The 23,817-nt window shown below is 39.5% G+C and overlaps 2 protein-coding genes across 2 annotated transcripts; both read left to right on the forward strand.

Annotated features, from left to right (window-relative positions):
* Window positions 1-698: 698 nt before the first annotated feature.
* On the forward strand, window positions 699-9,510 carry LOC104393717 (acyl-coenzyme A synthetase ACSM4, mitochondrial-like). The gene is made up of 13 exons (XM_010003231.1): window positions 699-899; window positions 1,133-1,343; window positions 2,299-2,506; window positions 3,387-3,530; window positions 4,388-4,544; window positions 5,430-5,509; window positions 6,468-6,591; window positions 7,243-7,323; window positions 7,473-7,574; window positions 7,742-7,869; window positions 7,964-8,063; window positions 8,681-8,800; window positions 9,424-9,510. The coding sequence occupies exons 1-13, from the start codon at window positions 699-701 to the stop codon at window positions 9,508-9,510; spliced, it is 1,743 nt and encodes a 580-aa protein (XP_010001533.1).
* A 3,323-nt stretch (window positions 9,511-12,833) lies between these two features.
* On the forward strand, window positions 12,834-21,546 carry LOC104393719 (acyl-coenzyme A synthetase ACSM4, mitochondrial-like). The gene is made up of 13 exons (XM_010003232.1): window positions 12,834-13,031; window positions 13,893-14,103; window positions 14,504-14,711; window positions 15,084-15,227; window positions 15,350-15,506; window positions 16,081-16,160; window positions 16,937-17,060; window positions 17,560-17,640; window positions 17,756-17,857; window positions 18,209-18,336; window positions 19,762-19,861; window positions 20,567-20,686; window positions 21,460-21,546. Exons 1-13 carry the CDS (start codon window positions 12,834-12,836, stop codon window positions 21,544-21,546), a joined length of 1,740 nt encoding a protein of 579 aa, XP_010001534.1.
* Window positions 21,547-23,817: the final 2,271 nt, after the last annotated feature.

Consider the following 23,817-nt stretch of genomic DNA (forward strand, 5'->3'; position numbering starts at 1 on the left):
TTCTGGAATTTTATTTGCAAATTTTACATGTATCTTTTTTGAAGTTGCACACTGCAGCTGAAGTGCAAAGGAAATGGAAGCCTTTGGCCTTTCACCTTTGCTTGCCTAGTGTTCATTTTGTGTTTATTCAATGCCCCCAGTGAAAACAGAACTCACAAGGGAAGAACTGAGATAATAGTCAGTTTTATTGGTGCATAAATTCAGCGTGAATCGCCATCTAGTGTATATTTAAGACAGCATAATTACAGAGGCCTTTTAAATCAAGGGGATATACAAAATGTACTCAAAACTCTTTCTAGGTACTGGCATTTTATTTCTGTAAGCAGAAATTTACAGGAATCAAGAGAGATATTTAGAAAAGGACTGGCAAGTGAAAGTTTAGAGAGGAGATAGGAGATTCATTCATCAGGTGACAAAGTAGAGGATAAATATTATTATGAAAAAACAGTGTACAATCTCTTAGCCAGGAAAGGAGGAGCACTTACTTTAAGAATCACGTAAAATAATGGGGGGAAATGGGGTTGTGCAGAAACAACCTCTTTATTCAAGCTGGTTTGCATTTAATTTTCCAACATCACAAACTCCATAGCATGCAATACCTAACTGGCTTTACACATATTTTCTTTCATTTCAGATGACTGATTCCTGTAGTTGTGCACCTGATTTTTTCCCCACTGTCTGATAAAGCATCATTTATCATGAGAACATTAATTAAATCATGGATTCCTCGGTGTCTGTGGATTCTCAAGTCTCCTTGCAGATCATTCCATGGATGCAATAAGCTTCTTACATCTCAGATTATTTTGCATTATGACTCTATAAACCAGTGTAAAAAGGAACTGCCAGAATATTTCAACTTTGCAACTGATGTCTTAGATGAGTGGTCACAACTGCAAAAGGTAGTGTTTTCTTTTACTTCATAGACATTGGAACAAATCTCAGATGTTACAGATCAGTTTTGCTGATGAATACTGCATAATATTGGCTGCAGAGTAGAATGCACTACTTTATTTTCTTTATCACTTTAAGAGACTAGTTTCCAGGGATAAGTTGCTGAGTCTGGGGTTCTTACCTTTTAAGGTAATCAATCCTTTTAAGGATCCTTATTTTAATGTCTTCTGTTGTGTTCTAGGATGGAAGACGACCAGCAAATCCAGCTTTTTGGTGGGTAAATGATGAGGGAGAGGAAGTGAAGTGGAGCTTTGAAGAGCTGGGATTTCTGTCTAGGAAAGCAGCTAATATACTTTCAGAGGTGTGTGGTTTGCAGAGGGGAGACAGAGTTGTAGCTGTTCTTCCTCGTGTTCCTGAGTGGTGGCTACTGTTTATAGCCTGTATACGAGCAGGTGAGTAACCTTGGATGCAGAGAGAAAATAAATAGAAAAGATGAAAAACATGCTAAATTAATTTGAAAAAAATGTAATCAGGAATATGCTGCTGTGCCCTATACGATTCAGCTTTTGCACAGAAGGAGAATTGGCAGCACCCACACAGGAACAAAAGTGACCTTGTACTAGGTGCTGAAGAGACATTGTCCACCTAAATGACATCCTCAGTTGAAGCCAGTGAGGGCTGAATGGTTACAATCTTAAGGCCAGATTTGACCAATATATTACCATTGTGGACAGCTGAAATGCATTAAGTTATGTGACAGTCTGGTTAATAATTAAAACAATATTTTTTTGCTCTGCTGCTACAGTTTTGCAGATTTAGGAAAAAATTGACCCATTACATTTTCAGACTGCTAATGATCCATGATGGAACAACTTGGCATCAACAGGGACATGATCAATATTTTTGTCCCACATGAGGCTCTGTAACTCTTGCAGGTTGTAAATGTGCTTAAGACTCAGGGAATCTGATTATATTATATCCAAGATTTTCTGGACAGTGACATGAGAATATTGTTCAGTATCTCAGCGTGTCTGTTTTCCAATTGTAAAATTTGGTAGATACCTCTGAAGGTGCAAGAAGACTGAAATCCATCTGTAGGTCAAGTCTATTGTAGTCCTTGGGAAAAGGAGGTATAGAAATGCACTAAACTGATATTCCCTCCCCCTCCCAAAACAGTGTGATTTCAGGCCCATTGTACTCCGTATCCAAATTCATATTTGTTCACATTGCAAAATTAATCCAAATTTAAGAGATATGTTGACTGAGCAATGTATGTAAGCTACCCAACCTCCATCTATTTGTCCCATATCAGAGCTATCAATTCCTTATTGATATGAATTATTAATTTATTCCAGATGTAAATATAATCTAAGTGCTGTCCATAAATTGCTTGTTTCTCTTTTCCAGGAATTGTCCTTATTCCGGGAACATCCCAGTTAACAGCCAAAGACATCTTATACCGACTCCAGGCTTCGAAGGCCAAGTGCATCATTGCCAATGATACACTGGCACCTGCAGTGGAATCTGTCATGTCCGATTGCCAGTTTCTGAAAAGCAAGCTAATTGTAACCAAAGGGAGCAGAGAAGGGTGGCTGAACTTTAAAGAACTCCTAGTGTGAGTATATACCTGTTTTATCATCATTCTTGTGAGGTGAAGGAAGCTGTATCAGTCAGGTGAAAAGGCTGAGTTTTGGGATTATTTCCAAAATACAAGTTATTTATATTTTTATATATATTTATATTTTTGCATCCATCTACCAGCCCACTGTAATTACAGCAACTTCTCCAACACACTTTTTGGGAGCTGTATTCAGGTCTTTCAGCTTCTCCTTACTAATCAGCCTGCCAGCTTTTAAAGGCTTTGTGCTCCTACTGTAATCACAAGACAAGCACACAGGCTACTAATCTTGCAGTTGTTTTGTCCTTGTCTTGTAGAGCCTAGCCTAGTGCCTCTTGATTTCCATGGGAAGACAGCCATTGCCAGCTCTTGGTGCTCAGCTAAGGTGGCACCAGTTATTTCTTCCCTTTACTGTCTTGGTAGCCCAGTCAATCGAAATTGATCATTGGTCTCTTGAACATAAGTGGTATAGTTCATTATACAGTATGTCCAAGACCACCTTATCTGGCATAATAGCTTGAATATGGCCCCCATTGACTTCATATTAGGAGAAGGTATATGTTGAAGGCAGAAGTTGTGTTTGCATCTACCTGCTGTTCCATAACAAGCACCTTGAGTACCTTTGCAAAATAGCTGTAGGCAAAGTCACTGCAATATGCTGTAGTTGCTTACTTCTTGAAAATGATGGCATACAGAGCACACTTTTAACTAGCAAAATGTGCTCTCTGACTCTTTTATCTGTGGTATCTGATGAAACTACTTAGTGAGATCATACAGTTTTGGTCCATTTTCCTGTTTATGACACAAACCTTAAAAAATACTGCTTTGTCTGTGAGAAACTACATGTAGTAACCATCATATGCTGTTTCTTCTGAAGGGTGACATCTGCTGACCATAAATCTGTCAAGACAAGGAGTCAAGACCCAATGCTGATCTATTTTACTAGTGGAAGCACAGGCTATCCAAAAATGGTGGTGCATTCCCACAGCAGTTATGGTATTGGATTTGCAACCACTGCCAGGTATACCTTGCAGTTGTTCCCAGTGTCCTGATCAAGTGACATGATCACAATTAAATTGAAAATGTGGCCATAAAAACTCCAGTAAATGTAGACATTTCATTAGTGTAGGAACTTGCTTCTTTCTGACCTTTCCCCTCTTGCAGTGAAACCCTCATTATTAAAAGCTTTTTGAAGACTCAGTTTTGATCATCAAACACAGAGTTCTGTCTCCCACAGGGCTGACTGCAGGATAGCAGTAAAGATAGCCTCTTTATAGCAAAATCAGAGTGCTTCAGTATTATGTAAACCTTCCTTGAGAACCAAAGCAACTTTGAACTGTAGCATCATACCATAAAAGTTACAGTTCAGTTTGAGTCTGTGACTTGTTACTGATCTGCTTGCATTTAACATATTTTGTTTATGCTTCTCTGGGAGTGAGAAATTCCGTTGAAATCAAAGGATACATTTCCTAATGTGTTCCGACTTGGAAGTTGATGGTATAGAGTCCATAGAAGTAATTTGGTTAGTTTCCTAGGGAAATAAGATGTGATTTAGCTGGTTTCTCTAATCCACAATGTGGAATGGAGTAGGAATGCCTACTCCAAATAATCTGTTCAGTCTTTGATCTAGATTCAGATTCTGAAGCTCAAGCCAAAGATGTTTTGTATTGTTCAGGAGAAAGGTAAATGCTTGAAATGTTAAAGGGAAATAACAGAATGTTTATGATTCTCTTCCATTCTTACAAACTTTCTAAAGAGCCGCACTTGCTGACACTGCATCTTCTAATGGAAGCTTCCTGCCCTTTAATTATGCTGTAATCTGTGACTGAGTCTCTCACACTCTATGAAGCATTTTTTTCATCTCTGCTTTATAATCAGGTACTGGATGAATTTGACTCCTTCAGATATTATGTGGAATACCTCTGATACTGGCTGGGTAAAAGCAGCTTGGAGTAGTGTTTTTGCACCATGGATCTCTGGATCATGTGTCTTTGTACACAACATGCCACAGTTTAAACCAGCAGTTGCTGCAGAGGTAAGTGTAATTTTTTATACTGTGAGTTATATTTTCTTTTTGCATAAATGAAGCAAGCAAGGTGGTCTCCAGTGCATGGGTACCCACTGCTCTGTAGCAGCAGGCATAGTACTTCCCACATCCCAAGCAATCATCTCTCTTTTAGGTGCCCAGAAAGCTAGAGGAACAAATGTTTTACCTCCTTGTTAGACCATGTGACATGACTGCAGTGTAGAGGACATATAGTGAATGATGCAGGTCAAAAAGAACTCGGGATCACTGCTGTCTTCTCCCATACTTAGCCTAAAGCTCACTTTAGAAAGTTTGCTTTAAGTCTGACCTTCCAGCTATTTTATGCTCAGGGTGAGCATGGGCGAGTAATCAGAGTGTGGCATAGACCTGAATCAGGGCCCTGTTACCCTGAATTTTCAATGAGTTACCAGAATGCCTGTTCCTCCTCTCTGCCATTTCACAAAACCAGTCAACTGACCTGTTCTCCTTAACATTGGCCTGTTGTGTGGAGAAGAGACCCAGACTTTCCCAAGAACAAAATTGGAAAAGCTTTCATCTAGTTCACAATTGTCACTTGGTCTTAAGCCTGGGACACATTCACCTTGGTAAACAGAAAGCAGTCTTAGTTGGAATTACTACTCTCAGTGGTCATTCATTTCCATGAGTGATTTTGGTTGGGCAGAAAGCACAGTGTTTGCTGCAGCAGCAGGACTGACTGGTACAGCCAGGAGTCATAGTCACTAATCCATAGTCCTTCTCTGGATTTAATGTATCTTGCATTTTTATGGTTTTAATTTTGCAGACATTTGAGCATAGGAGTTGTGCTAATTGCCTGCACATTTCAGACCCACCATTACATTTTCTGTTCAACCAAGTAACTTTCTGTTTTTCTAGACTCTCTCAAGATATCCCATCACTGTCTTTTGCACGGCTCCCACCGCCTACCGCATGCTGGTCCAACATGATCTGAGCAGGTACTGCACATCTGTCTGTTGCAGGGCTAGAGAGGCTGGGATATAGTGCTGTGGCAGCTCTGGCTGTTTAGTTCTATGTTGCACTTTTTTTTTTTTCAAATAAAGGAAACTTAGTTAGCAAAATCTGCTCTCAGAAAAGAAAGCTCTGTTCTGAAATAGAGGATAACTCGTCACGCCTTAGGCCATTCCAGCTTCAGGAATGGGTCTTTGAAACAACAGCACAGGGAAACAACTGAGGGGTTTGTTTTTCTAAGTTGTCACTTCCTCTGAATTTAGGGTTCACAGTTAAGTTTAAGTCAAGGTTTCGGGCAGCACTGGATCAGGAAGTTTCTGGAGTACAGTGGAATTGTACTAAGAATGTAGAGAACAGTTAGAGGACTTTCACATGCTGAGAGTTATCTGGCAGCTGTTCCCACTAGTGTGTTACACTGTAAAATACTCAAATAATGAGAAGCAATCAATGTGGTCTGCAAGGAGTTTTCACACCTTCAGTAAGGTACTTATTCTTCTCACATCAGTCTTTCATCCTGACAACAGCCAAGCCCATTTTAGCAGTGCTCAGGCTCTCTGTTCCTATTTAGCCTTCCTTTTCCTCTAGAAAATTCTAAGTATGTTATTTTATGTTGGATGTTGGCACATAACAGCTTTCCACAAACATTTCAGATTTCTCCTTTCTTGTCAGCTCTTCCAAGAAAATACCAAACACCTTTGCTCGCTCTTTCTCCAGAATAAAAACCTACTTCCAGTGAGGCAGAAAGAAACCACATTATCCTCAGTGGTCACATGAGCATAACACAATCAAAGACTGCGTAACACAATTATTACTAAAATTTTCAAAGTAGCTTATGAATTTTTAGGTGTGCTTGCTTTGAAAGTTGGAAGGAGGCTGCTTAGTTGAGACTATTCACTACTCTTTTCAGAAATTAAGAAAACTATTTCATTTGCCGTTTCTTTTAAGCTACAAGTTCATGAGTGTGAAACACTGTCTATCCGGAGGGGAACCACTCAATCCTGAAGTGATGGCAAAATGGAAAATCCAGACAGGACTGGATATCCATGAAGCTTATGGCCAGACTGAAACAGTACGTTAGCATTAATTCTTCAAGTATATATATTTCAAAGGTAGCAATATCAGAGACACAATATACTTGATAAATCAATGGAATTTAATTTTTATAGGAAATACTATGACTACTGAGTTCAGACCCCCACAAATTCATGCCAGAGATTACCTCAGATCAAATAACTTGTAGTAGATACTTTGATTATCTTTACTTAGAAGGCAAACTTAAAAAAAAAAAAAAATTCTGGTTATCAATTTGGCCTGTCTAAGATTTTAATGAAAAATATTTAATCAGTTCACATCCCAAACTTCTCTGTAAGTGAAAGTTAATGAACCTATTAAGAGTCAGGTTTCAGGCATTCTCTCCTCTTACCCTTGATATGGTCCCAAATTAATTGTCCCTTTATTGAAAAAAGACTGTAACAATTTCACATTTCCCATCTAACAAATTCAACTGTTTGCAGAAGAATTCTCTGGCTCAGACTGAGCACAAGCAATATCATTCCACAGGGCTGACCTGAAAGGCCTCTTGGCCCCCATCTGGTGTGCTTGAGTACCACAGGGCTTTAGTCCTGACTCAGCCCTTGTGGCGACAGAGTCATGAAGAGGTGTAATGCCTAATGCAAACCTGATGTTGCATAAATAAAAATTAAAAAAATCTGTTATGCAGGTGACGATATGTGCCAATATGAAAGGAGTGAAAACTAGACCTGGCTCTGTGGGAAAAGCTGTTCCCCCTTATGATGTGCAGGTATGTTGAGATGTCACATCTGAGCTCAGCTGCACTTGTGGGTACAGGAGTAAGGGAATCCTGGCTATGTCCCTTCTTTGTCCTGCACTGGGCTATAACAGGTACAGCAGTGAGCTAATCAAAGGAATAATGGTATGTCCTTTCTGCAGATCATAGATGACCATGGGGCTGTTGTGCCTGTAGGAGAAGAAGGCAACATTGCTATCCGAATTCAACCGACACGACCATTCTGTCTATTCTCTGAGTACTTTGTAAGTCTGAGTTTGTCTGTGACTGCTTAGAAGCTCAAGACACAAAGTAGTATTTAAATACTCATTTTGAGAACAATTTAAGAATTGTCTAGATCTTTTTTGGCACCACTGCAAAGTAAATGCATCAAATTCCAGATGCATTTTTTGAAATGTTTGATCCTTGTCAGAATGATCCAGAGAAAACTGCTGCCTCCGTGTGTGGAAATTTTTATGTGACGGGGGACAGAGGAACTATGGATGAAGAAGGATATGTCTGGTTTGTTGGAAGAGGTGATGATGTAATTAATTCTGCTGGGTAAGTCAGTTGCATTTGGCTTTGCTTCTTTGCCTGTTAAAAATATCTCTGGAAAGACCTCCTGAGTGGCTGTCACATCTGCATTTCCTCCTAGGTATCGCATTGGTCCATTTGAAGTCGAAAATGCATTAATACAACACCCTGCAGTCTCTGAGTCAGCTGTTGTCAGCAGTCCTGATCCAGTTCGAGGGGAGGTAAAAAGAAATGCACTAAGCATGGCCCTATATATGCTAGGCTTCCTTGGAGTTAAATGTGTTGCAGATTTTTTAAATCAAAATGGGTTAAAAAACTTTAAAAACCTTTCCTTGACAGATCTTAGAATTTCAGAATTATTTCTATGTGTTCAGGGTTTGACATGGAATAAAGTTAGGCTCTTCAGACTTATTGTGGCATTTTCTTGTCTCAAAAAATAGAACCCAGATTATTTCTTTTTGTCACTAATTGGCAAAATGGTGGCAATGATATCAAGAGGGTTTAATTTTTCTTTTATTTTTTGGCATTTTTCAACTTTGCAATATTTCTTTGCTCTTTGAGCCCCAGGGTGAGATTTTCAGACCTCTTTTTTTCTGTTCTGCAAATTTTTGAAAGTTCAGTAGCATATTAAGTTAAGAAAAAAAAGTGGAAAAATAGCAAAAAACCCTATGTACTTTGTAACATTGCATTCTGTAAGAAACAGCCAAAGAAAAGGGAACTTAAAGAAAAAAAATCAAACTTTTGTATTCTGAATTTTAATACTCAGTTTGGGCAGCAAATATAACACTTTATTGCCACATCTGGAAGTTAATGGAGCCCCTTAACTTTTGTGACCCAGGTAGTCAAAGCCTTCATTGTTCTGGCTCCTGCTTTTGTATCACATGATCCAGAAAAATTAACTCATGAGCTTCAGCAACATGTCAAGAAGGTGACTGCACCTTACAAATATCCGAGGAAGGTAAGTATGCCATAAAAAGACAGGTCTTCTAATTTTATTAAAAAATGAACAGTTTTTTGTCCTGCCTTGGCTTTATTTTTACAGCATTCTGACAAAAACTCAAACTATAGTTTAAAAAAAAAAAGTAAATTACAGGGTCTCTTGCAGCTTTGGCCTTGAGTTCACAGGATGTGCTAGAGAGGACCCAAAGGGAGGGATGTTAACTTATCCTTGTCATGGTCCAGTCTTCCTTTCATGAAACACCAGGGTTTTCACAGCAACTCAGCTGGGCATGGTGTTCAGCTCTTACTATTCCTCCCTTCTGTTGGTACTCTCAGCCAAAGCTAAGGGGCAATTCTTCTGGCATCAGAAGGGTTGGAATCCATCCCATACAACCAGGAAAGCCACCAGTAACTCCCTGTCCTGACAGCTGAAGTGCTTATTGCTTCAGGACTGTGGTACTTGTCCCTGCAAGCGCTGCCTGTGCAGTCAGCTAAGATGTGTAGTAAGGAATTTCACTGTCTCATTCCCAAGCTGTGCAGTTTCCCTTTTTCTCTTCAGCCATAATAAAAAGCTGTCTTTACTTGCACCTGAGAGACTAATCAGAATGTGTTTGGCTAAAAGTGAACATTTTTGCCTATCAGGTGGAGTTTGTTCAGGACCTGCCGAAGACTGCAAGTGGGAAAATCCAGAGAAAGGTTCTAAGGAACAAAGAGTGGGGAAGAGTATAACGTGATCTGGAAATTGAGGAGAGAAAATTTTCATCATCTGTACTAGCCATAGCACATCACACCTGGCATGTGGTCATGACCCAGAGCACAAGGAAAACATATGAAAACAAAAAGCTAAAGGAAAAAAAAAAAAAAGAAATCACAATCACATGAGGATGTGTGGTATCGGAACCACTTTTGCCATTGACCTACAGATTTTCAGAATGGAGAAGGTGCAAGTAATTAAGAATGATGAATGGGAGAGCGAAGGGTCAGATCCGGTAGCTTACAAAAGGTTAAATTTTTTATTGGAATTAGTAAGAAATCACAACCACATGAGGATGTGTGGTATCGGAACCACTTTTGCCATTGACCTACAGATTTTCAGAATGGAGAAGGTGCAAGTAATTAAGAATGATGAATGGGAGAGCGAAGGGTCAGATCCGGTAGCTTACAAAAGGTTAAATTTTTTATTGGAATTAGTATAAACAGCTTCTGAAAGACTTGTATTTTGGTAATTACAAATAAATGAGAAATGAGTATCAGCAGCAAAGTGATATTCTCTCTTCAAAAACCAGCACTATAACATTTCCAAATGCTGCATAGGAGGATAAAAACATATTATTTAAATTAAAGTGGGAGAAAAGGGAAGATACAAAGTGCTTTAGGTTAAGGTACAAATAAATTATGCATAATTAATGGTGTAAATGATTACAAAGAAAGGTTACTCCAGAGAAAGAATTGGGCTGCCTGGTCTGTTTTGTGCTATGTTCTGTTCTCATTACTTCAAAAGAAGCAAATTATAAAGTAGAAGGGTTTCACTCCAAATCTTTTTTGACAGCATCCAGGTTTCACATCTCTAGATAAAAGCTAATGTTTACAGTGCTTCATTTGGGAAACATGTCCTGAAAGCTGAAGGAAGAGGATCTACCCCAGCCAGCTCTAATCCACACTATCCACAGCAAGCAGGTCAGAAAATGTTATTTGTCTGAATTCCTGGTGTTGCTGATCATTTAGAAGAAGCAGATGGTACTAAATCAGGGAAATAATTTCTGTTTCTTTCAGCAGTTCAGAGGACTTTGCCATTACTTGATCTTTTTCTCAATTGTCTTTGTTTTCATTTCTGAGTTTGCAGGTGAAAAGTGCTAAAAACTGTTGAAGACTTAGAGCAAAACTTTGCAGACATTTTTGTAGACCACTAGGTAACCCTGGATTTAAAATGTTTTTCATGTTGTCAGTTTTGAGTACCATTTGCAATCTTGAATGCTAATCCCAAATGTGCTTTCTCCTCTTTTCTTTACAAGCTATTGAGTAGATGTTGTCACTGCAATGCTCTGAAATCTGTAGATTATAACTAAAACACAGAATTAGAACATGCTAAAAAATGAGAAATATCTTTGTTATTTAAAAGAATAATAAAAATTATTAGGCTTTTCTGTTAAAGGAATGAAAGTGAATTGATTGGGTTTTAGCATTAACTGATGGTCACAATCTCAAGGAGAGGTTAGATTTAACAAAAATCTTTATTTGTACTGACAGTTGTTTCCTTAAGTAGGAAAATACAGTAAGAGTGAACATGTATCCCAGAATATGACATAAAAACTCTTTATTAACATCTATTTTCTATGGACATATTTAGGAAATATTTAAAAGATAGTTTTTCACCCATAAAACCATTTTAGATTCTTTTTTTTCCACCAGGTCACGTTAATAGAGTTTTGATATAAAATGTAAGTACCATCTAACTTTCTGCTCTATAATCCTGATTCTGAAGTGGGTGGCACATAGGGACATAGTAACACTTAATTTTACATCCATGTCCTGTGATACTTTCTCAGGAGCAAATGTTATCCTGTAGGATTATTTACATCTGCTCAGTATTTCTCTCCCACAATCTCCATGTAGCATGGAGAACACAGTGAATTACTGCTGGTTTTCACAAAGTGTTCTGGGGAGAAAATCTGCATCCAGATTTGTTATGTTGTCAGATACCACAGAAAAGATTAAGTTGTGCAGTTTCAAAGTATTTGAGTTTATTCGTCTGATAGGCAGGTTAAATATTACTGTAAAAGCTCCTGCTAAGGAATAAGGAAATAATTCCACTGTTAAATAAGTTACTTTTTCTTGGAGGATTTAATTTGACCTAAACTGAGATCCATGCATCAGAGATGTAAGGATGAGTGGTTACGGTTGAGGACATGGGACAAGAGGTAAATGAACAGAAAAGGAACTTTAAAACCTGGGACGAAGGGCAAAACTTGGCAGCTTCATTCTGGCCACAGCAATTCCACATGGAAAATAATTTAATCAACACTTTGCCTCTAGTTTTTGCCTAGTTTGTGGTTAGCTTCATTCTTTGTAAGAACAGAAAATTAACCTGTATTCCAACACTCACCTAACCTTGTATTGAGTTTAGTAACTTGAGTTTAATGGTTGAAAAAGGAAAATCAATAGATGGACCCAGGTTTTGGAAACATCATAGACCTCCAGGTCTCCACTGGCTTCTGCTCTTTTATTTATTTTTCCCATGTTTGATAGTCCTCATGTGCACTTATAAGAAGCCTTTAAATAGCAGTAAAATTTGACAGTTGAGCACAGTTCTGAAGAAATCTTCTGGACTACTTAATAATTATTGTAATATTAAAAGAGAGAAAGAAAAAGAAGAAGAGTTCCAATAATTTGACTTAAGAGCTTTTAGGATCATCATGGTGATTACAGATGGAAGAGAACATTTACAAAGAGTAAATGTAGAAGTGTCTAAGTCAAATTTGAGGACACACTTAAGGGTTTAATGAAGTGAAGGTTCTTGGGATACGTGTGGCGAATGGATATATCAGCCAGCAACTGTTCAAGCTAAAGCAGTGAGAATCATGATGGAAATCGTCTGGAAACATCCTTCAGCTCCATGTGAAAGAAAAGGAATAGAGAATCAGCTACTGAATGCTTTGGTGTAACAACCAGTAACCTTCTTATAATGCAGACAGTAACATCTGATGTTGTGTTTGCCAAAGAAGAATTCTGGACAATTAGCAGCCCCAAGGAACACATCAAGGATCTGTAAGGATCAGCTGAGCTATAGACAAGATGCCAGATCAGTACAGTACATTTACTCCTTAAAAAGCTGATGATAAAAAATATGAGAAGCAGAAACTGTTAAAAACATCAGTTTGGCTGTGACTATCCTAAGTGACTTGAACTCATAACTGAATTGTCTTCGGATAATCTCAAGATACTTTTTTTACTTTTTCTTTGGTTTTTTTTTTCTTTTTGTTTCAGAATTCATAGCAACAGTTCTGCTATTTTCTTGGCTAGTCTACAGCATCTACATACATCATCTTTTTGCCATGAAATTGTTTAAATTACAGACTCTAAAATCCTTTTGGACTCTGAAGCCTCCTAGTAGGACTTTCCATGGACACCTCAGGTTGCTTGCCTCTGATGTATACTCACAGTACCAGGCTGTCAGGCGGGGTGAAGAGGAAATACCAAAGTACTTCAACTTTGCAAGTGACGTTCTGGACAAATGGTCTGAGATTGAAAAGGTAGATGATCTTTTGTTGTGCAGATGAGATACTTTAATTTGAAATTTAATTTGAAAGAAGTTGGGGGGGTTTGTCACAAAAATCAGTTGCCAAAACCAATTCACAGTATGAAATTATACAAAATCTCGTTTCTTTCTTCATTTTAAAAGTCTCTTTGACCCTTTGTACTCCTTATGTAGGTAGAATAAGCAATGTTAAGGCCCTTTTGACTTTAATCTCAGAATGGCTGTGCTAATTCCTTCTGCGTACTATAATATTAGATATTGATATTGTAAAAATATGGGTAAAATAACAAGATTGCATGCTTGGGAAAATTTTCCCACAGATGTTTAACTGCCTTCCTCCAAAGTGGATTCTGTATTTGTTCAGATGATCTGTAGTTAGATACAGCTGAACTCCCCTCTTCCTGAGCAATCAGACAAGAAAGAATCCTAGGATACTGTTTTGTCCTATCATTTTATTTTGTCCTCTGCATGTGTTGCTTCTTTGTAATAGTATTCCACAACTCCATCCAGAATATCAGGAATATTATGTGAAGCATTTCACGATATCTGTTCTTTTGTAGGAGCATTAATGCTGAGCATAAGGCTGAGTCCTAACAGAAGTAGGATCCAGACTAGGACTTGAGTCTGGAGACAGTTGGGCTGGTAAACATTTCAGGTTCAGAAAACGAGAATTTATTTGGAATAGCTGAGCTTGATCCATAACACATCTCAAGCCATTAGGGACAAGGGAAAAATAATTGTTTATGTGTCAGTTGTGAAGTACTCAGATCTTTCATAATTTGCAGGTATTTGTGTATTATAATTTCACGGTCTTTCAGAAGAAAATGTTTTTCTTTTGAATTCCTGTGTTTTGTAGGCTGGAAAGAGACCATCAAACCCTGCCTTTTGGTGGATAAATGGAAAAGGGGAAGAAGTGAAGTGGAGCTTTGAGGAGCTGGGTTTCCTGTCTCGGAAAGTGGCCAATGTGCTGACTAAAGTATGTGGATTGCAGAAAGGTGAAAGAATTCTTGTGGTCCTGCCACGAGTCCCAGAGTGGTGGCTGGTGAATGTGGCTTGCATGAGAACAGGTCAGTGAGCATACGAGACTGGGAAAACTGTTTAATGCAAATTGGCTGAGAGGGTCAAGAATGTATATGATTTATAAAGGAAAAGTAATAATCTAGTGAATGGCCTAGCTACCAATTATGCAGGCAATCCTGATGGATTTGCACTAGGTTGCCTATGGAGGAGGTGTGGAGATGACAGAAGGCAGGAAAGAGCTATGGAAGTCACCAGACAGGTCCACATTTCATTCCTTACAGGAGAGCAGCACAGGCAGCTGCATTACTCCCCAATAATGATTCGGCTTGAGAATGCCAGGGCAAATTGATCTCAGAGGTCAGTTTGGGAATAATTAATAGTTTAGATTCTTAGAAAAGAATCAGACGTAAAAATTGCCATCCCAAACTAACTTTATTGCTCTTCCAGGAATTGTCTTAATTCCGGGAGTATCCCAGTTATCAGCCAAAGACATCTTGTATCGGCTCCAGGCATCAAAGGCCACATGCATCGTTACCAATGACACTCTGGCTCCTGCTGTGGACTCCGTGGCACCTGAGTGTCCGTTTCTGAAAAGCAAGCTAATCGTGTCCAAAGGCAGTAGGGAAGGGTGGCTGAACTTCACTGACCTGTACAAGTGAGTATGAGTTAGTGGCACTGCTAGTCATGATGCAGAAAGCAGACCTGTTCTCCACAGGAGCTCATTTACAAGAGTTCATTGACTACAAATAATCATCAAAAGCCAACATTAAGGTGTTCCTCATGGCTGCTTGATTGCTGATCCACACCTGAGTTCTTAATAACAGTGGTCTTGTTCTGGGAAGTTTCTGTTCTTAAGGGGAAGTCTGTCTTTGGAGGAGCGTAACTCCACACTATTTTAGTCTAATTGGTGAAAAGCTTCTGTGAAGCTTATTTAGGGTAGGGGTTCTGCAATATAGGATACTTCATTGCATTCTGAAACCTGTGTGAAGTAACCATTGAAGTCACTATTGTATTCTCTGTTTCAAAGAAACCAATCTGCTGACCATTCCTGTGTCAAAACAAGGATTCAGGACCCAGTGTGTATCTTCTTTACCAGTGGAACCACAGGTTCTCCAAAGATGACTGAACATTCCCAGGGTAGTCTTGGTTTCAGACCACTTTTAAGTGAAAGGTATGAAAGGTTTGAGGCTGGTTGAATGCGGGATAATGAATCCACATCATCTGGGGGAGTGGTTTACACAAAAATATTTGTCATGTGTTAGCTTCTTGTTCATATTTTTTCTTCTCTATCAGATACTGGTTGGATTTGACTCCTGCAGACATTATATGGAGCACAGCAGACACAGGATGGATAGTAGCTTCACTGGCATCTGTTTTTGATCCCTGGGTTTTTGGATCATGCATCTTTATACATAGGCTACCACAAATTGATTCAGCAACCATCCTAAACGTAAGAAAAAACTCATGGAGATGTGTTAATCTGCAGAAAGGGTGCAAAAAAAGAACAGCATCCATAGATTTAGATGGTTGTATCTGTAGTTGTGTTTGAGATGCTGCATCCATTGTGTAAAGTCCCCATTTGCATTTTTAATGTACACAGAGGGGGCCAAAACTGAGTTTATTCGTACAGTTTACTTATAGCAGAGACCATGTGAATGGAAGTCATCCAAACACAACACTAATTGCCTGCCTTTTGTTCTAGTGACTGTGGAAGTAATATCAGCTGATTTTAATGCAGACTGTAATGGAAGTGTTTCTGTGTCCACTCTGGCCAAGATGAAAGTGAAAACCTCCCTATAAGGCAGGCAGAGACAGGCTTATTCTGGCCATGCTTCAAGCTGGTCTGGGTGTCATGTAGGCATGTTAGGATGAGATTTTGTCTAATCAAGTATACTCTGCATATTACACCAACTGTAGAAGGGTTTCTTACCTACCAGAGAGCCTACGGTGCTTTTACTTTACTGTACATCCACAGGCAGTTTTTTTGTCTGAGCTACACATGTCCATCTTGTTTAACTCACTAGACTCTCTGCAGATTCCCCATTGATGCCCTGGTTGGTGCTCCAACATTGTTCCGCATGCTGGTGCAAAACGATCTCTCCAAGTATGTCAAGAAGTTATTTATTAGTGTTTAATTTACTCTAACTAGAATTTGGTGATTTCCCAGACTTCACTGCTTAACCCAAAATAGAGTAGTAATTTGGTTTAAAACATACTTCGTGAAAAGGGTGCCATTCAAAATTTGTGAGTTTTGCTGACTTTCATGATCAAATGTAAACTTGATGTTTTCCCTCAGAAATTTGAGACTTTTGCTACTGAACTTGAGAGCAAATTCCTGAGGGTATGAAACTGAGTGCCTGTGAAATTCTTTATTATAATATTCAATTACCACTGATCTGTGCCTTGGGTGGGACTGTCATCCTGGAAAGTCAGTGTCAACATAACTATGAGGGAGTGACTTGTGACAGTTGTACATCATCCCCTGCTCCAGTTCTCACTGCCTGCCACCATTCCTTCCTCCCCTCTTGCACTTCCTCACTTGGGCTGTTGCAGAGGGTCAGCAGTCAGGGCCCTGGCTCAGCAAGTCACTCTGGTTAGTTAAAGGCTTTAAATCCCAGGTGACTTCAGCAAAAATTTTACTTAATTTTTCATGCATGTTTGGCTCTCACTACTGCTACTTATATGTACAGTATGGAGCACAGGCTGATACCTTTGCTGTATCAGGAGCCAAAGGATCAGAAATCTTCTGATTTCCCCGCTTCATGGGACTAGCTCTCCCAGTAAACAGCTCTCCAGTATTACTTGATTATTGTTGCAGACTCTTTGTCTTGCCCAATAGATTGAAGCATTGCCTCTCTTGTTTTTTAACGCCCTATGAAGCTACAAATTCATGAACCTGAAGCACTGCACGAGTGGAGGGGAGCCACTCAACCCAGAAGTCATGGAGCACTGGAAAAGCAAGACTGGGCTGGACATCCATGAAGTGTATGGCCAGACTGAAACGGTACATCTGTAGGATCAATATTCCATGAAATCTTAGTAATTCCTTTTTGCTTGATGTTGTTTTAACATTTGTTTCAAAGAACTCAGCCTGTTTCTAAATCCACATTTCTGTGCATATTTCAGTAATGATAATCTCTGCAAGAACACCCTTTCTTGGCTCTCCTCACAAAGCCTGCCAGAGGCATGATTGTTGGGAGGAGATGTGCTCTAATATTTCCATAAATGTCCTTAAGCAAATTTTAAGTGACAGTGACAGGCAAGAGTGCAGAGTTTGAATCTAGGGAAGAAGGCTGGTTAGCAGAGGATATGAATTCTTAACAGATAATGGAACAGGATTCTTTCAGGGAATTTCTTGATTTTGCTAATCTGTGCTATAGAGCACTGACATACAGAATCCTATGAATCTTAAATTCCTTTTAGTTATTCTAGAAAATACACTTAATGAATTGAATGTGAATGTAGCTGTTTTCTATTGCAAAACTTTGTTTTTATTTTTACAGGGAATAATCTGCTCTGTTTTTAAAGGAATGAAGGTTAAACCTGGATCAATGGGGAAGGCAGCTCCCCTTTATGACGTTCAGGTTTGTTGGGTGCTCCTTAGGTTCCTTCATAGGGGTTTTTTATTTGGTTGGTTTGAGATCTGTATTGTTTTTTTCTTTCCCATTTGTCTAAAACATCTGTTGGTTTTCATTCTAGATCATAGACAAAAATGCTAATATTCTGCCTCCAGGACAACAGGGGGAAATTGCTGTCAGAACCAAACCTATAAGACCACTTGGTTTCTTCTCTGAATATGTAGTAAGGACTTTTCTTTTATTCCTCATCATCAAAATCTCTCCAGAAGGCTGAATGTTTTGCACCTGTTTATTATTTATTACCAGAATAATTTGTTTGGATTGGTGGATGTAAGAAAAGGGAAGGAAGCAATTTGCTCAAAAATTGAGTTGTTTGTTCATTTCCTAAAGCAGAAAAATGTTTTTTTGATTTTTAACCCCATTTTATTGTATCTTATGGCAATGTTGGTACAGTTTTTTAACATCCTTGCCTGAAAAATTAGTTTCCAGTGCATTTAACATTATATATGTTATAGTACAGTGTCTAGCTAATGAGTGTTCAAAATCTAAACTGCTGTTTGTAACCCCCTTTGAGGATAACCCGAAGAAAACTGCAGAAAGCGAACGTGGGGATTTTTATGTCACTGGAGACAGAGGGACTGTGGATGAAGATGGATACTTTCAGTTTATTGGCAGAGATGATGACATAATTATTTCTTCAGGGTCAGTTTGCATGCTTCCTTCCTGCCATTGTGTAATCTTGCATGTGAGCTTCTGACATTACAGTCTCATGATGAATATATTGGCCTCTTGACTTAGGAATAGTTGCTTTTATTATTAACTTTTCATAGACCTGCTATATCATCTTGCTGATGTCAGTGGCATGTCTGTATCCATTTCCCCTGCAACATCTCATCTGTTTCAACAAAGGATGAAGAATTCCATTGGCAGGATTTTTATCTAGTTTGTTGTTTGACTAAAGTTGAATGACATGTCCTGGGCTGCATCAAAAGAAGCAGAGCCAGCAGGTCAAGGGAGGTGATTCTCCCCCTTTACTCGGCTCTTGTGAGACCCCACCTGAAGGATTGTGTCCAATTCTGGAGTCCCCAGCATAAGAAGGACATGGAGCTCCTTGGGAAAGTCCAGAAGAGGGACCACAAGGATGATCGGAGGGCTAGAGCACCTCTTCTATGAAGACAGGCTGAGAAAAATGAGGTTGTTCAGACTGGAGAAGAGAAGGATCTGGGGAGACCTCATAGCTGTCTTCCAGTACCACCTGAGGGTGGTGAGACACTGAAACAGTTTGCCTGGGGAAGTTGTGGGTGCCACATCCCTGAAAGTGTTCAAGGGCACATTGGATGGTGCTCTGAGCAACCTGATCTAGTGGGAGGTGTCCCTGCAGGGGAGCTGGAACTAGATGATCTTTAAGGTCCTTTTGAACTCAAGCCATTCTATGATTCTGTGATTCTATGAAACTCTAATAGCATTGAAACATTTTATTTTTAACATGTTGAAATGAAACAATTTAATATTGGGTGATGAGATACTGTAACATGGCATCAGCTGGTACTGCAGCACTGAAACAGTTTGCCTGGGGAAGTTGTGGGTGCCACATCCCTGAAAGTGTTCAAGGGCACATTGGATGGTGCTCTGAGCAACCTGATCTAGTGGGAGGTGTCCCTGCAGGGGAGCTGGAACTAGATGATCTTTAAGGTCCTTTTGAACTCAAGCCATTCTATGATTCTGTGATTCTATGAAACTCTAATAGCATTGAAACATTTTATTTTTAACATGTTGAAATGAAACAATTTAATATTGGGTGATGAGATACTGTAACATGGCATCAGCTGGTACTGCAGACCCCAGCTATCAGGGTGGGATGGAGCTCCACCTTGGGAGCCACATGGAAGAGGGAGAGATGGAGGGGTATCCATAGCCCCAGTAGTTCTCTACCACAGGACCACCAAGAAGCGCTCCTACCTTCAGCCAACTTGACCATTCTACTGAAAGTTTCTATAGTTGATTGTTGGCTTGTTTCATGGTTTGTGGGTTGTTCATTTTCTTCTTCCATATAAAAATTAAAAAAACATTCAGTACTGGTTTTCCAGCTCATAAAACTGAATCCTACATTTTTCTTTCCTCACCTAGATATCGCATTGGGCCATTTGAAGTAGAGAGTGCCCTGATAGAGCACCCAGCAGTAGCAGAAACAGCTGTTGTCAGCAGCCCAGATCCCCTCAGAGGAGAGGTAATGATGTGAAACTGCCATGGGGGAAGCAACATATTTGTTTAAATATATAACTTTATAAAGCATTTCCTACTTTACTGAGTAATGTGCAGCTCTAAGGCAGTCATGTCATCGTGAATAATCCTACTTGGGGTGACAGGTGAAATCCCTTCCTATTTACGTGCCTTTGCTCTTCTTACTTTCTTTTCATCCCAGTAAGATCTTCTCTGTGGAGATCCTTACAGGGATGTTACATTCCCCTTGTTATTAAGCACTTGTCTATACACTGAAACTGACTTTTCTGGCTGCCTTGGGGTAACCAAAGTTACACTACAATTCCTTCAGCATTAGACTTGGGCTACATGTATGAAGAAGGCAGTCCTGTGCTGGGATGATACAGGTCTACTGTCCTCAGTGTGAACTTCAGAGAGAAACAAAATGTACCTCAGCTTGAGGGAGAGCTCTACAGGAGCACCTCTTTTTACTCCTCCTTCTTGACCCCTGATGTGAGGATAGAGCAAATGCTCTTGCAAACTGTTCTTTCAACTTTTCCTTCTGCACATACCTGAGCAGAAGCTGGACATGGCCATGTCTCACATTGTACTGGTTTCTCTGTTCTTCCCTTTTGCAGGTCATGATTCACAGCACTACTGCTCTCTGGTAACCTGTATATCAGTCCTTAAAAACGGATGGTGTCAGATCACTTTTGTTGATCTTACCTTACAGGTTGTGAAAGCATTTGTGGTCCTGTCCCCAACCTTTTCATCCAGTGACCTGGAGAGCTTAGCCTATGACTTGCAGGAACATGTCAAGAAAACTACTGCTCCATATAAATACCCTAGAAAGGTAAATGCTTCTGAGAAGAAACTTTAAACCAGGTCACCCTTCCATGAATCTCAGGAGAATTACTATTTAGATTTTCATGATTCACCTGAAAGAGACAGTAAGTCAAGCTTCAGCTGGAGCACTGGCTCCAGAAAATCTTTCCTAAATAACAGCAGTTTACAATGTTTTTCATGCATTTGGTTAAAGGGTTTTTTTAAACCTCTCAAAAGATTTCTAAGCAGCTTTGTATGTATTCTGGTTAGATCTGCACATTCTGCACAGGCTCACAATCATAGTTTTCTGTTTTGTATTTAATCTTCAACCTAACACTCTCTGATGACTTTAGGGTAGTACCTGACTGAATCTGCTGAAGTTTTTATCTACTGCTCCTCACAGTTAATAAATAAGAGGAAAGCCCAGGAGGATACACCTCATGTTTCTCAGTCATCGCAGCACTACAGTAAGGGAGCTGATGGCAGTGGCCTAGGTCACTTGTGCAGAACTCATAGAAGCTAAGGTCCATTAAAGACTTTGTGCCAATAACATCCATTTTCTCTTCTTTTTGCCATTCATCTCTGACCTCTGATAGCCTTTAGGCATTCAGCCTTCTGTTACAGTACTCAGTGTGATCAGTGGGCAGGCAGCTACACAGGTGCTTGGTCATCTAGGCAGCCAAGGAAATAGCAGCTCTTACTTACAAGAGTCCTCTTAGTTTTCCACATATGCTGAGAGCCAGTCCTGGAAAATCAACTCTATGGAACATGCTACATTGTTTTCTGTCTTTTTTTTTGTAGGTGGAATTTGTCCAAGAGCTGCCAAAGACGGTCACTGGGAAGATCAAGAGGAACGAATTAAGAAACAAAGAGTGGGGACGCATGTAGCATTATTTGGAATTTAACGGAACTGCTTGCATTCCATTAATGCTGTATAAATTCCTCTGATGTAACTGCCATCCTTCTGATCTGTTTTTGTTAAATGCCTGAGCATCAAAAACAATAGCTAACACCAAGATCTGGTGTTTGCACCTGCTTGCAAAGCTGCTAATGTCAGTACCATGGTTTCAGTTCCTGAAGCACTGCTGGGAAAGGGAACAAACCACACAACTTTATTCTAGTCCTGAATGTCTACAGGTCCACCAGAATTTGGCTGGTGATCCATCCCTTTTAGATAGCAGGTAGAGATATTGCTGAGACCCATAGCCTAGCTCCAAGCTGCAGAAAAGGCAGGCATAGATTTGATTGGTTTAAATGCAGTGTGCTTCAGCTGAATGCAGCCCTCCAACCATTTACTGAAGGTGGAAAGACTCCTCGAGTGAAACCACCGGATGGCCTTTATAAGCTTTTCCTGCTTCACACAAGCAGTCCCAGCTTCTCCCATTCTCCCATGCTTTATTCACAAATACTGTGTTATTCAGAAGTAGCTTTGTTGCTTGTCCTCTGTTCTAATCTTAACACAGAATAGACAAAACTCCTGTACCACTTCTGGTGATCTTTACAATGAAGTTTGCTGTTGGGCAGGTGACCCATCTGTAGAACAGACCATGGCTCTTTGCCATAGTAGACACTTGCTACAGGATCACTCTATTTCTGCAGCTGCTTGGAGGTAAAACCAGTGAAAAAACTTCCTTGATCTGATTTGGATGCTCACATCTCTTTAAAATTTATCTCTTAGCTTCCTGAAGGGCTATGTCCTGTAATGTACACAGTCTTACTCCAACAGTTGCACATGCAGTAGTGGGCCAGACTTTCAGCTTAGATCAGGTCTTAGCTGTTCATCCTCCATTGTTTTTTTTTTTAAATTTGGTGTGCTCAAGAAGTTTTCATTTTCTTGCAGGAAATTTTATTACTTGACAAAAACATCTCCAGCTTTGGATTCCTCGTCTGTTCAATAAGAAGGAAGAAATTGCTGGAGAACAATAGCATCTCTACGCAGGAAATAATGTCTTTTACAGATGTATTTCGCTGCCTGGAGTTCTGTGTCTCTGCTTCATGGCTCAAACCAGGACAAGCTGTAAAGTGAAGTTCAGAAAGTTCTGATTTTGAGAAAGTAAAATATTTTATTTCTTGAGAGTAAACACTTGGCTTATGTCAGTGAAAAAATTTCTGTCCTAGCAACTGCTGAACTGAAAAGAAGTGTCAATAAATACTAAGTTTACTTCCTTCTTTTTTGATGGGAGCTTCATTTTTCATAATGCTTCTTAGTATGTCAGAGATTTCAGAACACTTTTCACTGTTTCACTCCTAAGGTTTCTTAGAGCATTAGATGACATGATTATAAAACTAATAATTAGTTTCTTGAAAGCACTTGTTTGGGCATTTCACATGTCCCTGCCTCAAGCACTTTTCTGAACCCAGTTCAGCTTCCTTTAAAAGCCATGTACTCCTGAACCTTCCAGGATCTCCACATCTTCTATGTCTCCTTGGTTTCAAATGAAGAAGTGTTCAAAAACAACAAAAAGCAAACAAAATAACAAAAAAAAGCGCGGAATGATGAACAAGTGAACAAAGAGAAATTCAGAGCCCCTGGAAATTAAGGACCTAAAATCAAGCAACTGAAGACTGAATTGGTAAAGTTCAGAGCCTTAAAAAAACAAAGGTTTGAATCTACCACTCTGAAGGCAAGAGTTTTACAACTGATTTCAGTTGGGGTAGTGACTTCTCACTCTCTAAATTCTAGTGTGGCTCATTGGAATAATTTGCTCCAAGCTTCAATGCTGGAACTGTCACCTACCTGATCCCTTACTTAGCTGACCTTAGAAACTGGGGTTCTGTTATGCTCTAATACCCCATTTTTTGCTTGAACAGGCTGGGATCAAAGTCAAGCAGACTGTCAGTTATTTGTGCCACGTGCTCTGCTCCATGCTACAGCAACCCCTGATCACTGATACTCTGTTCAAGGCAGATGGTTTGTTTCATTCTCCTCCTCTGCCTCACATCAGAGAATTGTCAATACAATTCCTTTGATCCATGCAGAATGATTTCAGAGAGACAGGCTGGCAGCTACAACCCGTTGAAAGCAAAATGCAGTTCTCTAGCACATGGTTTTCTTTTGGAGCCACAAAGTTTGAAATGTGACTGCATTGTATAATTCTGGCTGAAAAATGCAATTTTCAGTAGACTAGCCTTTTGCTTTGAGACCTCCTCTCCAGCCCT

The sequence above is a fragment of the Chaetura pelagica genome, unplaced genomic scaffold (assembly GCF_000747805.2).
Source record: "Chaetura pelagica isolate M959 unplaced genomic scaffold, ChaPel_1.0 scaffold138, whole genome shotgun sequence".
Taxonomy (NCBI): Eukaryota; Metazoa; Chordata; class Aves; order Apodiformes; family Apodidae; genus Chaetura; species Chaetura pelagica.